Source organism: Pongo pygmaeus, chromosome 5 (assembly GCF_028885625.2).
Source record: "Pongo pygmaeus isolate AG05252 chromosome 5, NHGRI_mPonPyg2-v2.0_pri, whole genome shotgun sequence".
Classification (NCBI taxonomy): domain Eukaryota; kingdom Metazoa; phylum Chordata; class Mammalia; order Primates; family Hominidae; genus Pongo; species Pongo pygmaeus.
In genome coordinates, this window is record NC_072378.2 from 158,389,893 (window position 1) to 158,405,220 (window position 15,328).

At 43.5% G+C, this 15,328-nt stretch overlaps 1 protein-coding gene across 2 annotated transcripts in view; it reads left to right on the forward strand.

The window, feature by feature from the left end:
* The first annotated feature begins 377 nt into the window (after positions 1–377).
* The window catches only part of SNX9 (sorting nexin 9), a 120,566-nt gene continuing 105,615 nt past the window's right edge, over positions 378–15,328 (forward strand). The window contains exon 1 of one of the 2 annotated variants that reach the window (XM_054493277.2): positions 378–718. In XM_054493277.2, the coding sequence (XP_054349252.1) occupies positions 707–718 (12 nt within the window). In that variant the 5' untranslated portion in view covers positions 378–706. The remainder of the gene's footprint in view (positions 719–15,328) is intronic. The other variant, XM_063666763.1, reaches the window with a different exon arrangement.

Genomic DNA, 15,328 nt, shown 5'->3' on the forward strand with positions numbered 1-15,328 from the left:
GTACTCGGCCAAGGGCACGGCGACCCCGCAACACCCCCGGCGTGGGGCAAAGACAGCGGGGTTGCGGGGCTCCTGTCTGCCCGGAGCGTCGAGAGTTCCTGCCGCCCCCTCCCGCCTCATTCACGGAAAGCGCCAAGCCACGGCGCGCGGCGCCGGCCGAGCGTGAACCGGAGTCGGGGTTCAGCTCCCCCGAGCGGCTCTGTGGGCCGCGGATCGCTTCCCGTGGGGCGGCCACGCAGGGTGCGGGCCATGGCCTGGGGCGCCCGTCCGGACCCCGCCGCTGCGCGGGACGCGGCTCCCAGCCTCGACCAAGGGCGCCCGGCGGCGGCGACTGCCCGGGGCGGCGGCGCGACGCGACGCGGGGGCGGCCAGGAGGCGAGGAGGCCGGGCCGCGGCCGAGGGCCCAGGGCGCGCTTCCGCCGGGCGCCGCGCGCGCCGCGGTAAATGGGAGGCTCGGCCGACAGGGGCGGGGGCCGCGCAGCCGGGGACTTTCAGGAACTGCAGGAGCGGGCGGCGCGGGAGTAGCCGAGCGCCCAGCGGCTGGGCCTGAGCGTCGAGACTCGGGGCCGAGGCGGAGGAGCGGCCGCCGCGCCGGGGCCCAGCCGGAGCCGCTGCCCTCGCCCTTGCCTTTGCCTGCGCGGCTCAGAATCACCATCCGCGGCGCGGGAGACGAGCCGGCCGTCCCGGGCCGGGGGACCCGCCCGCCATGGCCACCAAGGTGAGGGGCGCGCGGCGCAGGCCCGACCGGTCGCTCAGGCCCGCGGCGGCGCGGGGAGGGTCGGGGCCGGGGCCGGGGGTGGCCGAGGGGCCACTCGGCGTCCTCGGTGGAGTCCCCGGGCGGGTCCGCGGCCCAGCCAGTCCCTTCTGGGCATGGGTGCGGCAGGCCGTGCAGACAGACGGCCAGGATCGCGCCGGGGGAGGGCGTCGGGTCTGGGCGCGGGTTAGGACCCCGGGCGCAGCGAGGTTTGGGAAGTTTGCACCTGAGCGTGGGCTGCGGCGGGCTCGCCGGGAGGGGCCGCGGGACGGAAACTTCCCGCAGCCCGGGGAGGCCCCCGGGGCGACTGGCGCTGTATAGCGTCCGGCGTCCCCGCCGCCCCCACGTCCCCTCCCGCTGCCGCCTGGGGGACCCTCGCCCCCGCGGGGCGGGTGGGAGTCGAGACCTCGGCGGAGAGGACGCGGCGCTTCCCGTCCCGGCCTGCGGGAGCTCGCGGCCGGGGAGGGACCGAGGCTGGGACGCCCCGCGCCCCTTTGCCTTCGCTGCTGTTATTTTTTTCTTTTGTTTTGCTACCTTTTCATTGTGAATGGCATTGCCGGCATGAATAAAATATCAAGAGGGAAATGACTGTGCTTTCGATTACGTGTTTGCCTGAAAAAAGGCCCAGGCCCGAATTACGTGGTGGAACTTTGACTCCTGCTTGGTCATTGGCTAGGAGCGGTGGTTTGCTTGTTTTACGTTATTGTTTATGAAATTAGCAGTCACTCTTGGCTACCTGAATTTTCAAAAGCCACCCTCCCCCGCTCCTTTTCCTTGGGCGTTTTCAGTAGTTACTTGATGTAGAATAGTCACTGGGGAAGTCGCGGTCACGGAAGGGAGGACCTGGGGGAGGAGGCTCTATACCTGAGCCATCAACTGATCTGTGATACGCTGTGAGGAGTGGGTTTACTTTTGCACTTAGTTTTTGTAATGTCACTTTGTTAGCATCAGCACCCCTTTCTCTATTTGTTTTTGAGATCTCTGAGCTACTTTTGGGTTGCTAGAAACGTTATTTTTTATTTTTCGATAGGTGTTTGCTTTTTTTGTGAAGTGTTAAGGTAGAAAATGGTAAGAAATGTGAAATCTCTTTGAAAGATCAGCACTGCTTGACTTCGGTCTGCTAGATGTTGTGCTGTGGTAAATTTAGTGCTCTGAATCCATCTAGGTGCAGCGTTTGTAGAGAAATGGGGATTCTCCTCCAGGGAACCTGTTGCTGCTGTTACTGAAATAATTACCTTCTTGTTAATATATTATTGCCTGTGCTGTGCTTTGGTTTTATTAATGCGATAGAATTTGCCACCTTTTTAGCATATTAATTTTGTGTTGACCTTTTTAAAAATAAAACTTAGGCCAAGGATTTCTAAAGAAATTTGATTTTGAGGTTTGTTGCCAGACATTCCAGAAATTACCAGTTACACATCCTAGTACATGCTCATCTTGCAACCTTAAAAGCGGTTTATAGGCCGGGCGCGGTGGCTCACTCCCACCTGTAATTCCAGCACTTTGGGAGGCCGCGGTGGGTGGTTCACCTGAGGTCGGGAGCTCGAGACAAGCCTGGCCAATATGGTGAAACCCCGTCTCTACTAAAAATACAGAAATTAGCTAGGCGTGGTGGCGCGCGCCTGTAGCCCCAGCTGCTCTGGAGGCTGAGGCAGGAGAATCGCTTAAACCCGGGAGGCGGAGGTTGCAGTGATCCGAGATCGCGCCACTGCAGTCCAGCCTGGGTGACAGAGCGAGACTCCGTTTGAAAAAAGAAAAGACGGTTTATGACATAGAGATCTGTCTAGTGGTGGTCAGTGTGTTTTTACACTCCGGTCTACTGAGGCATGTTACCTGTACTGTCCTTTAAGTGGAATGCAGTTTAGCAACTAGTGCAGGTATATGAAGTGAAATTTTTATGTCATAGTTAAGCCTGAACTTAATTTTTTTTACAACAAATTGAAAAGTGGTTCTTGTATATTAATCTTGAATTGCATGTGTCTTTGCTTAAACACGAGCCTTAAAGCATGCGTAAGGACTTCCTACTTCGTTATCTACACCACTCCAAAGGCAGATTCCAGTAGTTCTGTTAGTTTCTTTCGGCTGCCTAATCACTGTTCCACATGGTGCTCATTTCCATGTTTACATTGTGACAAACCATTTCCATTTTAAGAAAAAGAAGAGCAACGAAGCAGTTATTAAAAGAAGACCCTTCCTTAGTTTTCTGACATGCTGGTGATTCTTGTGTCAAACCAAAGTCTCATTTTTTAATTGTTCCCAGAGAGTCAAGTTGGTACTTTCCTCCCTTCCCCCATATACACACCCCTTCCCCACACCTGAGTAGTAGTGTTTTTTTTCTTTGTCTTCTTCAAGGGGTGGGGAGAATGTGCTTAGTAGTAATGATTAACTTTTAATAAAAATGTAGGCTCCAGTGGCACTCAGGCTGTTGCTGTAAGTATTAACTGATGAAAAGTAAATTCAGTATCTGGATATTTTAAGGGATGTCGATTTCCCTTTGAATTTATCAGAGACTTGGCCATAGTATCTTCAGATACAATTTTCTTGTTTGTTCTTACGTATTAAGGATGTGGGTATCACTGAACTATTGGGATTTTTAAAAACTCCACTACTATATTTTACAATAGAAAAGGAAATTATCTTTTAGAAGAAGAACTTTGGTTGGACAGTCCTTCACTGCTAAAGAAAGTTAATCAGGGTCGGGTGCCGTGGCTCACACCTGTAATCCTAGCACTTTGGGAGGCCGAGGCGGTCGGATCTCGCGGTCAGGAGATCGAGACCATCCTGGCTAACACGGTGAAACTCCCTCTATACTAAAAATACAAAAAAAAATTAGCTGGGCGTGGTGGCGGGCGCCTGTAGTCCCAGCTACTCGGGAGGCTGAGGCAGGAGAATGGCGTGAACCCGGGAGGCGGAACTTGCAGTGAGCCGAGATCACGCCATTGCACTCCAGCCTGGGTGACAGAGTGAGACTCCGTCTCAAGAAAAAAAAAAAAAAAAAGGAAAGTTAATCAGTAACTGCACATTTTAAGGGGATTATCTGTTTTCTATTTCTAATCCTTACTCAGTAGAATGCTGCATTCAGTTTAAGTGTATGCACTCACTCAGTGCAATCAAGTCTTGTTTTACAAATATTAATACAAAAACTGCAGAGCATTTTAGTCTTGACCTTTATTGGAAGCCTCCAAAGGTTATATTTCGACCTAGCCAAAATATAACCTATTTATATTATAGGTTATATTTATATTTATATATACATATGATATATAAATATATAATACATTGTCAGTCATCCTGTTTTATTTAAAAGATCAAGTCCTGGAAAAGAAATGAAGAATTTTTTTTTCAGTGTTTGTCAAAGGGGACATGAAGAAAATTGTTAGTGGAGGTTAATCCATATCTGTATAATTTAGCTGTAATTTCTATGTCAAAGTTAACCTTCAGTCACTAATTTGGATCCTTTTGTGCTTACATAGTCACCTTTAGGCTAACTATAACAAGATTCTAGGCGTTCTTGATGCTTTTTTTTTTTTTTTTTTAACTCTTCGGTTCCAATACCTAAAGTTATACACATGTGTTACACAGCTTGTCTGGTTAAATTAAGTGGGTATGGAATGTTAAAAATAATGGTAGGGAATAAATGAATTGCTTAAGACTTGTTTATTCCGTGCATAGATTAGTGAGAACAATTCAGAAGGCATACTTTGTAGCCCCTCCAGAGCAGAAACTTCTTTATTTGAAGACTAGAATAGAAATATCTTTCTAACAGGTCTTAAGGATTAAAGTTGATTTTTATGGCTTTTAAAATGTTTGGAAAATGCTAACCATTTAACTTTGTATAGCAGTAGTATTTTCCGTGTGTCTTAAGTAGAGTGTTTGTGCAGTATTTGTACAGTCAAAGGTAAGTTCTGTGACAGTAGAAAGATGAACAAGTCTCATTAAAGAAGGAATAGATGAGAAAGCATAAAAATGTTGCAGTTTTCTACTGTGCCTTGTTTTTATATTGACCATCTGAAAATTAAATTATAGTTTTACTTTAATTGTCCACTTAAAGCTTTGTAGCTTTGCAGTACTGCTGTTTCTTTTCTGAAATGCTATTCTCCCTTGTCCTTCCCTAGGTACTTTGTTTTTAGATGTTAAGTTTTTATGATGATGATGATTATTTTTTTTTGGAGACAGGGTCTCGCTTTGTCATCCAGGCTGGAGTGCAGTGGCACGAACACAGCTCACAGCAGTCTCGACTTCCCTGGCTCAGGTGATCCTTCCACCTCAGTCTCCCAAGTAGCTGGGACTACAGGTGTGCGCCACCATGCCCAGCTACTTTTTGTATTTTTTGTGGAGATGGGGTTTCACCATGTGTCCTGAACTGAGGTGATCCTCCCTCCTCAGCCCCGCAAAGTATTGGGATTACAGGTGTGAGACACTACGCCCGGCCACATATTAGGTCTTAATGTGTCTAAGCATCACTTCCCCGGGAAAGCCTTTCCTGATGTCTCCGCCCCTGTTTCAGGGTCACATTACACACCCTGACTGCCATCTTATATTTGTTTCTGTAACTGATGGCTGTCTCCTTTGAATGCTGTCAGCCTCAAGAAGCTGAGACTCTGTTTGCGATCACTTTTGTATCTTCAATGACGAGTTTAAAAGAGCAAAAATATATTCTAGTGAGATAAGTGACTCGATTATTGAAGTAGAAAATATTAATCCCCAGCTGTAAGCTTTTGTTCTTTTAATCATGTGTTTTAGTGTATTTGTTAAAAGTGTATACAGGTACAACACAAAATTTACATCTGCAGCTTAGGTATTGGCAATTATATTTTTTAAAACATAATCAATTTTACTAATGATTACATGAGAAATTGCCTGATGTTTTAAGGCAGTTGGAACAAGCTTCATATTTCTGAGACTTCAAAGAGTTGTCTTTAACCTATGAGTTGTCAGAATTGTGTTTAATTTCCAAATATATTGGGTTTTTCTCTTTCTTGTTGGTGATTTCTAACTTGACTGCATTGTGATCAGGGAGCCTGATTAAAATCAATACTGTACCTGGAAATTTGTTGAGGCTAACTTTATACCCAGCATACAGTCAGCTTTTATGTTTCACTTGTGCACAAAAAGAGTATACATATTATTGATGTGTGTGTCTATTCTGTATGCTCTATGTCCATTAGACTTACTGTGCTGTTTATATCTGTATCCTTACTAATTGTGTTCCTCTACTTGATCTGTTGTATCTAACTGATCCTCTGTCTACTTGATGGAGATGTTAAAATGGTGAATTTAAAAATTTGTCAACATTTACAATTAGTATTATTTTCTAGGTGAATTGAAGTTTTTATCATTATGAAGTGAACCTCTTTATCTCTGGTAATGCGTTTTTTCTTAAAGACTGTATTTCTAATGTTAATGTGATTTCACTAGCTTTTGGTGAATGTTTCCCAGATATATAAAAGCCAATAGCTGAATTTTACCTTTTTATCCAGTCTGATCTTGGTGCCTGCCTGTACAGCATTGTGTTTACTGATGTATTTGGATTTCTGTCTACCATCTTATAGATTGTAGGAGCCCACTCCCAACTTTGTGGAAGGTTTGTATTATAAGTCTCTTTTTTCCAGTGGTTATCATAAGCATGTTAACATTAAAGTCTGAAATTACTTAATATCATTAGCCTTTTCCTGAATTACAAAAAGACATAAGGTTATTTAACTCCAATCATCTCCCCCAATATGATCAATTATTGCCCAGTATTTTAGTTATCTTTTTCACCACAAATTGGACATTATTTTTATACAGTTAAATGTTTTAGATCTAATCATATTGTACTGTGTCTTTGCTTACTATTTCTTCTTACATTTCAGTCTTTTCTTGAGATAATTTCCCTTCCATCTAAAATGAATTGGAATTTCCGTTGAGAAGGTATGTTGTTGGTAAATCTCTTATATGTCTCTTAGGTATGAAAATTACCCTGGTCTTGAAAGAGTTCTAGGTTGACAGCATTTTCTCCCAGTACAATGAAGGTATTCTTCCTTTGTTTTCTACTGGCTTTGACATTTGCTGCTGGGAAGCCAGTTAGCTAATTATTGTTCCTTTGTCGGTGGTGTGACTCCTCACTGGCTGTTTTTAAGACTTTCTCAGTTTTAGTATTTTGCAGTTTCACTGTAGTGTGTCCATGTGTGGATTTTAGTTACACAGCTTGGGGTTTCCTGGGTATCTTGGATCTGAGGACAGGTGCTACGTTAGTTCTAGAACAGTGCTGTTCAGTGTACTCTTTCTGATGATGTTCTACATCTGTGCCATCCATATGGTAACTGCCTACCACTTGTGGCTAACAAGAACTTGAAATGTGGTTAGTGTGACTGAGGAACTGTGTTTAAATTTTAATTTCAGTAGCCACATGTGGCTAATGGCTACTTTATAGGTGAGTGCAGCTCTAGAAAATTCTCAGTGGTTATTCATGAAAATTGCCTTTTCTCCATTCTTTCTTTCTGGAACTCTAGTAACATGAAAAGGACCGATGGAAATCAAACTTCCCATCTGTCAACCTGTCATGTTTTCTTTGTGCTGCATTCTGGATGATTTTGTTTGTTCTTACCTTCCATTCACTATTCTTTCCTCAGTCAGGCCAAATCTGCTCTTTTATTCATCCATTTAATTTTCAGTTTCGGTTATCTTCTATTTTTAGAAATTGTATTTGGTTCTATTTCAAATCTGCTTATCATTCATTATAGTTTCTGGTTCTTTGCTCATATTTTTAAGCTTCTTTTAAGCATGTCAAAACATTAATAGTTTTCTGTCCTAATCTCAGAAGTCTGATTCAGCCATCTGTTTCTGCACATTTTCACTCATGGTGCTTTGTTTTCTTGTGTGTTTTGTGATTTGATTTGATTTTTCCTTGAGTTTCTTGTTTTCCTTGGAACTTCCTCTGCGGGAATCCTGTTACCTAGATTGAGGTTGTATCCTTCCAGGGAGGATTTGTGTGTGCTGATACCAGTCTCCTGGGGACATTACATCCTTGGGGTCACTGTATCTTTAATTCCTGGCTTAATGTTTTCTCAGCCATACTGGGTAGAATAAATACGGACCTGGCATCTCAGCAGCAATTTTCCTCATTCCCACTACTCTGTGTCAGTGATGAGACATTTCCTTGCACACAGGTTTTCCTCTCTACCCTTATGCTGAGGTCCTTTTGGAGTCCCAGCTTGTAGCTTAATACAGGACACTTTGTGTGTTGCCTCCCCTGCCCCCACACAGTCCCCAGAACACAGAGCCAGGCTCCCAGGTTTGTGGAGTCTCCTAGCAGGAAATCCTGCCTCAGCACATGTGTTCTCCCAGGGTTTCTGCTTTCACTTCCTTTGTGGCCTCTCCAGAGCCTTTCCTTTCGTGCTAACTCAGCAGTGTGTTCCAAAAGGTGTTTAGTTTGTATCTTTTGCTTTTAATATTTTATTCAGCACTTCGGTTGTTTCAGTCTGGCAGTGACTGAGGTATTAGCTTGCTCTAGTTGCTGGAACAAAATCCAAGTCAGAGCATCTTTATAGCAGACTGTCAAGTGAAGGGAGTGGACTATGTGAATGAAAGTGTTAATCTGATCTTTGCAGAGGGAAAGGTGAAAAAGTTGTTAAGCATTTTGTTTGAAACCAAACCTTCAGTCAAGCTGTCAAACTGTGGGCATTTCAAAACTTTCCAATTGATATTTCTTTGTCATTTTTCTTTTGACTATTAAAAGCATGCGATAGACTCCTTACTAATTTCTAGGCATTGTAAATGCAGTGTTTAAGGATGCTGTTCAGTCTGACTCAGTTTTTCTAAGTTATTTTTAGTATCTGAAAATCGAGTCATGTGGTATTATTACCCACAGGGACAGTACTCAGAAATCACAGATTTGTGATTATTCATTAAGTCAGACACTTAACTTTAGGGATAAATTAAAGAGGGGGAAATGCAGCTTCATTCTGTTACCTATTACCCATTGTCATCCACAGCTCATTCATTTGAACTTCAGATGTGCCCGGTCCTCTGGGATGTCAGTATGAAAGGCCTGTCCTTGTACTCAAAGGGCACAGTGTCCTGAAGGAGGGCAGGCTGTCTGCAGGGGCACAGTGCAGGCTCCTGGCACAGTTCCTCAAGCCCAGAGGCTTTCAAAGGACCCAAGTCTTGAAATGTCTGTGTATTAGTCTGTTCTCATGCTGCTATGAAGAAATACCCGAGGCTAGGTAGTTTATAAAGAAAAGAGATTTAATTGGCTCACAGTTCCAAAGGGCTGGAGAGGCCTCAGGAAGCTTACAATCCATGGTGGAAGGGGAAGCAAACATGTCCTTCACATGGCAGCAGGAAGAAGTGCCAAGCAAAAGGGGGAAAACTCCCTTATAAAACCGTCAGATCTTGTGAGAATTCATGAGAACAGCATGGGGGTAACTGCCCCCATGATTCAGTTACCCCCACCAGGTGCCTCCCACAACATGTGTGGATTATGGGAACTACAATTCAAGATGAGATCTGGGGAGACACAGCCAAACCATATCAGTCTGTTACTTAGTACTTTGAGTGAGTTTTAACCCTTACTCTGTCACTTCAGTTGCTTTAAAAATACTTCCATAGTACAGCTCCACAGTCTGCAAGTCCAGACATTGCCTTGTCAGATCCCAGATATTCAGTTCAGCAGACATTTCAGTAGCTATTTTGTGCCACTTGGATGCTGGGAGTAAAGATTTGGATCCTCCCTAGGACAGTTGACATTCAGATATTAATGAATTGGTATATTTAAAATGCGTGACTTTAAATGTATTTCCTAATTTAAATTCACAGAAAAAGGCTTGAAAATGTAGACGTATGTATAATAGTTGCCTATTGCATAGTGGCTGCACATAAGAATTTTTTTTTGTTTTAGCTTGTTTTATAGTCTCAAGATTTTGAGTAATGAATATTTGCTGCTTTTGTAACAAGGAAAAAAAAGATTTTTTTTTAAATTAAAAACTTAACTGTCTTTAGGCCTCTAAAGCAGATTCCCAAACTTATATACTTTCTGTTAATTTGTTTCAAATTGTACTAGGTTGGAAAAAATTTTTAATGCTTACACATAATAAGGGCACTTCAATAGAAGAATGCTAATGCATTCAGGATTACAAATATTATTTTGTAATTTTCTTAAGTATGGTACTTAAGGAAATTTTCTTCTTCCAGGGAGAAAAAAAGTATGTTTTAAAAGTAACTTTAAAAAATAACTGAAAACTTACTGAACAACTAGCGCTGAATCTGAAGGTGTTACAAATTGCTGTTTCGTAAATACATTGGTAATTTTACCTGCCACCATGTGCCTTCTCCCTCAGGAGCTTAGAAGAGGCAGGGTGGCTAGTTCTTTGTGGTTAGGCAGGGTTTCCAGCACTCCACTTCTCCTCCCACCTTCCTAAACCATGACTCAGATTTTAGAGTCAAGAGTTGAATAATATGATTTTACAGTTGTTTTGTTGATGCGTCAGATTTACTTTGTCCTGTGACTGTCTACCAGTATTGCCAAACTGAACTGGGTCCATTTGCCCATGTAGTGGAAAGCCAAACACTGAAGCACCAGGTTTTTGTAGCGAGAAAAGCTTATTGCCAGACAGCTGAGCAAGGAGACAGTAGTTGGACTTAAGTCTGTCTCTCCATGCTGGGGGCTACATCAGGTTTTGTACTTAGAAGGTAATGAGGCGTGATCTGATTGGATCTTGCATTGGGGTGATGCTGGAGGCATAATCTGACTGGATCCTGACATGGGGTGACACTAGGGCTTCATCTGATCGGATTTTGGATCCTGCCATGTGGTGTCCACTGTTTTTTTTTTTTTCCTTCTTCTTTTTTTTGAGGCAGGGTCTCTCTTCTGTTGCCCAGGCTGAAGTGCAGTAGTGCAACCTCTGCTGACTGCAGCTCAACCTCCTGGGCTCCAGCGATCCTCTCGCCTCAACATCCTGAGTAAGCTGGCACCACAAAGTGCATGCCAGCACACCTGGCTAATTTAAAAGAATTTTTTTTTTTTTTTTTTGTAGAGACGGAGTCTCAGTCTGTTCCTCAGGCTGGAGTGCAGTGGCATGATAATAACTCACTGCAGCCTTGAACTCCTGGGCTTAAATGATTCTCCCACCTCAGCCTCACAAGTAGCTTGGACTACAGCTGTGTGCCACCCCCCCGGCCAATTTTTTTAAATTTTTTTTCTTTAGTAGAATTGAGGTCTCGCCATGTTCCCCAGGTTGGTCTCAAAGTCCTAGGCTCAAACGATCCTCCTGCGTCAGCCTCCCAAACTGTTGGTGTCCACTTCTTAATTCAGTGCTCATTCCTCATGCCCATTCCATTCCACGTGTCCATCTGAGCACGTGGGTTCTATCCATGGCTGCACACTTAGTTTTGGGCATGCTCTGGTGATGTGACCTTCAGCCTGGAGGTCCATGCCAACTGAAAAGCAACTCATAACTTTGTTACATAAAAGTTGAACCAGATTAGTCTGATGCAATTCCAACAGTATGTAAAGCATATTCAATGTCCTTGCAACCCCTAAAAACTCCAAAACCCTAGGAAATCAGTACCCGTTAGGTTACTGAGATCTGTGGTTACAATAGGTTGAGCTGTCTGAATCATCTAAAGCCAAGATGATACCAAAAAGTATAGAGATTTTAAATTTAATTTTATTTTTGAGACAGAGTCTTACTTTGTCACCCAGGCTGGAGTGCAGTGGCATGATCTCAGCTCACTGCAACCCCCACCTCCTGGGTTCAAGCAGTTCTCCTGCCTCAGCCTCCCAGGTAGCTAGGATTACAGATGTGTGCCACCACGCTCGGCTAATTTCTGTATTTTTAGTAGAGACGGGGTTTCACCATATTGGCCAGCCCAGTTTCAAACTCCTGACACCAAGTGATCCACCTGCCTCGGCCCCCCAAAGTGCTGGGATTACAGGCATGAGTCACCATGCCCGGCCAAGATTTTTAAAATATTCTAATATTTACTTCTATTAGAGTTCAGTTACTATATAATGACCAAAAGCAAAGTTTTCAGCCTTTAAAAACCCATTCCCCGCCTTTTTTTTTTGTTGTTTTGTTTTAATAGTCTTGCTCTGTTGCCCAGGCTGGAGTCCAGTGGTGCAAACATGGCTCACTGAAGCCTTGAACTCCCACACTGAAGCAGTCCTCCCACCTCAGCCTCCTGAGTATCTGTGATATGGTTAGGGTTCATGTCCCCACCCAAATCTCATCTTGAATTGTAATCGCTGTAATCTCCAAGTGTCAAGGGAGGGACCAGGTGGAGGTAATTGAATCATGGGGACGATTTGCCCCATGCTGACTGAGCTGATGGTTTTATAAGGGGTTCTTCCACCTTCACTCGGTACTTTTCCTTCCTGCCACCTTGTGAAGAAGGTGCCTTGCTTCCCCTTCACTTTCCATCGTGGTTCATGAGGCCTCCCTAGCCATGCTGAACTGTGAGTCAATTAAACCTCTTTCCTGTATAAATTACCCAGTCTTGGGCAGTTCTTTATAGCAGTGTGAAAACAGACTAATACAGTTTGGGACCACAGGCATACACCACCATGCCTAGCCATTTATTTTTTATTTTTTATTTTTGTTGAGAAGGGTCTCACTCTGTTGCTTAGGATGGAGTGCCGTGGCGTGATCTGGGCTCACAGCAGCAGCCTCGACCTCTCGAGTAGCTGGGACTACAGGCACATGCCACCAGAGCCAGCTAATATTTAATTTTTTTTTTTTTTGGTAGAGACAGGGTCTCTCTGTGTGCCCAGGCTGGTCTTGAACTTCTGGGCTCAAACATTCCTCCTGCCTCAGCCTCCCAAAGTGCTGGGATTACAGCCATTACACTTTTTGATAAGTGGAAACATCTTGTGCACATTCTGGAGTTTTCATTATGAAAATGATAGATAGTGATTCTCTAAAATGCTATAAGTATTAAATTTTTTTTTCAAACTCCCCTCTTTGATTCATTAGGACTCTCTGCTATACAGAAAGATACGGCAGTGGTAATAAGCTTCCATCTGAGAGAGAAATTGAACTCTTGCTAAAGTGATGATGTTTCCTAAGGGTTAGGAATTAATGGTAGAGCTGTGGTACTCTTAACTAGCTGCATCACAGTCACCAACCCGGGGGGCTTGTTAAATCACACAGAGTTTCTGATTCAGGAGGTCTGGGGTGGGGCTGAGAACACACATTTCTTTTCTTTTCTTTTTTTTTTTGGATACAGAGTCTCACTCTCGCCCAGGCTGGAGTGCAGTGGCGCAATCTCGGCTCACTGCAAACTCCGCCTCCCAGGTTCATGCCATTCTCCTGCCTCAGCCTCCCAAGTAGCTGGGACTACAGGCACCCACTACCATGCCCAGCTAATTTTTTTGTATTTTTAGTAGAGATGGGGTTTCACCATGTTAGCCCGGATGGTCTCGATCTCCTGACCTCGTGATCTGCCTGCCTCGGCCTCCCAAAGTGCTGGGATTACAGACGTGAGCCACCACGCCCGGCCGAGAACACACATTTCTACCAGTTCCCAGGTGATGCTGATGCTGCTGGTCTAGGGACCTAACTTCCAGAACCACTATTGTGAGGGATGGAAAAATAAAAGAAAGAACTTGGGTTCTGTCCTTGGTTGGTCCCTAAGATCTGTGAGGCTGTAGATTGGGTGGCTGCACTAGCATGCCGTGTGCAGTGAACACTTGTGTCTTGCTTAAAGGATTATTTTATCTAACTGGGTTCAAATGATGCAGAAAATCACAGATCGGTAAAATATTCTCAGAAGCTATTTAGTTTCTCGCCAGCTTGTAGTGTTGTCAGTAACTTTTCAGTTCTTTTGATTGATCGTTGGTATTATATGCAAAATGTCTCAACACCGCTATAATCTCAGATTACCATGGAGGCTGGTTACTACTCTTCCTATTGCCTTTTAAGTTAGCCAGAAAACATGCGATACAGTTTTGTGTGTTATTAAAACAGTAATCAGTCCAGATTTATTTGCATTGTATAATATGTTCCTACCGTGATTATATAATGACAATAACTTTTAATTCACTAGGAGAGAAGAATCCTGTTTTTAAATTATTTATAAGTCAGATAATACATGCCTTTGTGTAAATCCAGTTTTTAATGTTATTTATGTCGTAAGTACCCATACCTAATTTTGATGAATTTGAATTTCAGCGGCTTCATTTTTCCTGTTTGCCCACTTAGAAGCTTTAAGGAAGTAAAGAAACAAATGTTTGTCAAAGCCAGAAAAAAGAATGTATGTAGTCCCCAAACTAGGTAAATCCACCTCTGAATAATCACATCGACCCATGTATTATTATAGGACCTGTATGCATGAAGGCATGGGCATGCTGTCTGTGTTCATATGACCTGTCTCTGCAGAGTCAGTAAGAAGTAACGGGTGTCTAAATAAGAGAAGGGCAGCAGATCATGAAGTCCTTGTTGGCATTTGAACAAGGTGGCAACTGAACTGCACTGTTCAGTTTCTTGTGGGATCCGTGAACAGTATATGCTGTACCATTAATTATGGAAGGAATACATGTAATTGTTGCTGGCTGTGGTTAACATTAGAATATTATTATGCATGAACATCAAGGGATATTGACAGGAATATTCAGTATGCTACATTGCTACCAAAAATCAAATTTTGTTTGTTTTTTTGAGACAGAACCTCACCCTGTTGCCCAGGCTGGAGTACAGTAGCAGCTCACTGCAGCCCCAACTTCCCGGGCTCAAACAATCCTTCCACGTCAGCCTCCCAAGTAGCTAGGACTACAGGCATGCATCACCATGCCTGGCTAATTTTTGTATTTTTTATAGAGATGGTGTTTTGCCATGTTGCCCAGGCTGGTCTTGAACTCCTGGCTCAAGCAGTCTGCCCACCTCAGCCTCCTAAAGTGCTAGGGTTACAGGCATGAACCACTGTGCTCGACCAATGATTTTTTTTTTTTTCCATTCAACAGTTTCTCTCCAGAATTTATACTGTAAGTGAAAATGCATGTACATTTTTCTATCCAGAGAATTTACAGTCTAATGGAGAACACAGATACTTAGATATCTTCAATTAGGTGTACGGTTGCTATGGTAAAAGTATATATACATAGTGTACAGTGAGATAGCTCAGTATTTGGAGTCAGAAATGAGACCGTCTAACCTGTTTCCCTCCATTTAGCCATTGGAAACTTAGGAGTAAAAATAAATTTATATCAATAAAGAGCCATAGTTTGAAAATTTTATGTAGAAGTGTTAAATATTCTGACATTATGTTATTCATGATGTAGAAGAGGATCGTTTCTCTAGTTTAGGGAATGGTGTTAAATACTTGAAGGCATGTTTAGTTTGAGGTCTCATTTAAAGAGCTCCTATTTTAGTGACTGACCTTGAGGGACAGAAAGTACATTTTAGAGAAGTGTAAATGTCCACTTTCCCTGGTTGTACTCTAAAATTTTATCTGGCACTAGTTAAACTAAGCCACTCTTAGGAACCAGTGAACATTCAAGGCAAGTAGTCTTTCAGTGCCCAGGCTTGTTCTAAATCCTTTGTGGCCGAGGACATAGCATCTTGGAATGGTTAAAATGGATCTGCTCCTTTTGATTTC